Source organism: Apaloderma vittatum, unplaced genomic scaffold (assembly GCF_000703405.1).
Source record: "Apaloderma vittatum isolate BGI_N311 unplaced genomic scaffold, ASM70340v1 scaffold6407, whole genome shotgun sequence".
In the NCBI taxonomy this organism is placed as follows: Eukaryota; Metazoa; Chordata; class Aves; order Trogoniformes; family Trogonidae; genus Apaloderma; species Apaloderma vittatum.
The window spans coordinates 80,891-82,383 of NW_009725627.1; the positions used below are offsets into that span (position 1 = coordinate 80,891).

At 49.2% G+C, this 1,493-nt stretch overlaps 1 protein-coding gene across 1 annotated transcript in view; it reads left to right on the forward strand.

Moving 5' to 3' along the window:
• The window catches only part of MAMLD1 (mastermind-like domain containing 1), a gene marked incomplete at its 5' end in the record, with an annotated part of 34,206 nt that extends 33,477 nt beyond the window's left edge, over positions 1-729 (forward strand). Inside the window, 1 exon segment of the mRNA XM_009872965.1 lies at positions 1-729. This exon segment is cut by the window's left edge and continues 26 nt beyond it. Coding sequence (XP_009871267.1) covers positions 1-729 — 729 coding nt within the window.
• Positions 730-1,493: the final 764 nt, after the last annotated feature.

Consider the following 1,493-nt stretch of genomic DNA (forward strand, 5'->3'; position numbering starts at 1 on the left):
GGAATCCCGATGGCAGGCTTCAGTTCTGGTTCCTTAGCGAGTCACTCTGCAACCCAGCAACACTTGAGGCAGCCGAGTACACCAAGAATCCCGAACATCTACCCCAACTCATCTGCCCAGATGTGGACGCCGAGCGCCGTGCCAAGGATGCCAAATCAAAGCCAAATGGATACCAGCGTGCAGCAGTTCTCCAGCAACGCTCTCTTCTCCAAACAGAGCGCGAGACCCAGCGCGCCAGGGAGTCAGCAGTTCTCCCAGCAGGCTGTCGTGCCGCCTAATCAGATCGCTCCCGGCGTCCAGGTCAGACAGATGCAAAAACTGAACATGGGGCAGTCTGGCCAGAGCTTGAGCTCAATGAGTAATCAGAACTTGAGACACAATTTAACCAGAGGACCGTTGCCAGCTATGAATGTTATGAAATCAACGCCACAAGGAGTGTCGAGTTTTAACCAGCTCAATCCTGCCCCGAGCCTTGGCCCGCCAAGCTACCCTTCCACGGGCCAGCCGCCCGACGCCTTCAACAGGATGAGCTCCGCTGCCGAGCTGCCGCAGTATGACTTTGTGCCCCAGCAGCACAGCAACTCCATCATGCCCGCGAACTGCAGCGACACCGACTTCCTCGACTCACTCATGAAGAACAGCAGCAGCAACGACGAAGAGTGGTTGAACAATCTGACAATGATAGATGACATTTTGGGACAGCATGCTCAAAGCTCCGGACACGTTTAGCTTGGAGAGAAGCAGTTTCGTTGTAAATAACATACGTATGGCTTTCGAACGTAACAGACAACCCGTGAAAGCCGCCGCCTCTTTCAATACGGAATGAGTAGACTCAGCCAATTCTTTGCCTGCATCAAAGTTTAATATTGGCAGTTTTTCAGATGACTGTATATATTTGAATATTTTGTAAATTATGTTTTCCTAAACCTTAAATGTAGAAGTATTTATACTTCTTTGCTGGACTGTTTGTAAATAAATCTATAGCATACTTTTTGGTTTTATTATAGGGATTTCATTATACCTTGTTATAAATATGCAAATAATATTGTTAGTTTCAGTAATACTGTGTATTACAGCATAAAATACTTATGTTTTTGACATAACTTAACACATGAACTAGGGGTGTCACTGCAACCAGACTAAATGGAAATCAAATCTGGCATCTGTTCTCCCATATCAGGAGGAAAGATTGAGAAGTTGCATTAAAAAGAAAACCACAACAAAATCTAAAAGGATTCCCTTGTAGCTCAGTCTCGCAGCCTGATTGTGGTCCCACCCAGGCTCCCAGCGCATTCCGGGATCTGCCCGCAGGGATCCGTTTGCCAGATCCCCGGGCACATTCTCAACTTCATTCACTCGGGCAGGTCGACTCGACACCGACAGCGCGTTGTCCTGCGGTGAGCGTGTGCTTGTGATGCTCAGGCTGGTGCCTGGCGTGTGTGTGTCCGGGCATCGCAGGCACCTGGGGTGGGTGATGCTGGGGAGGAGACGCG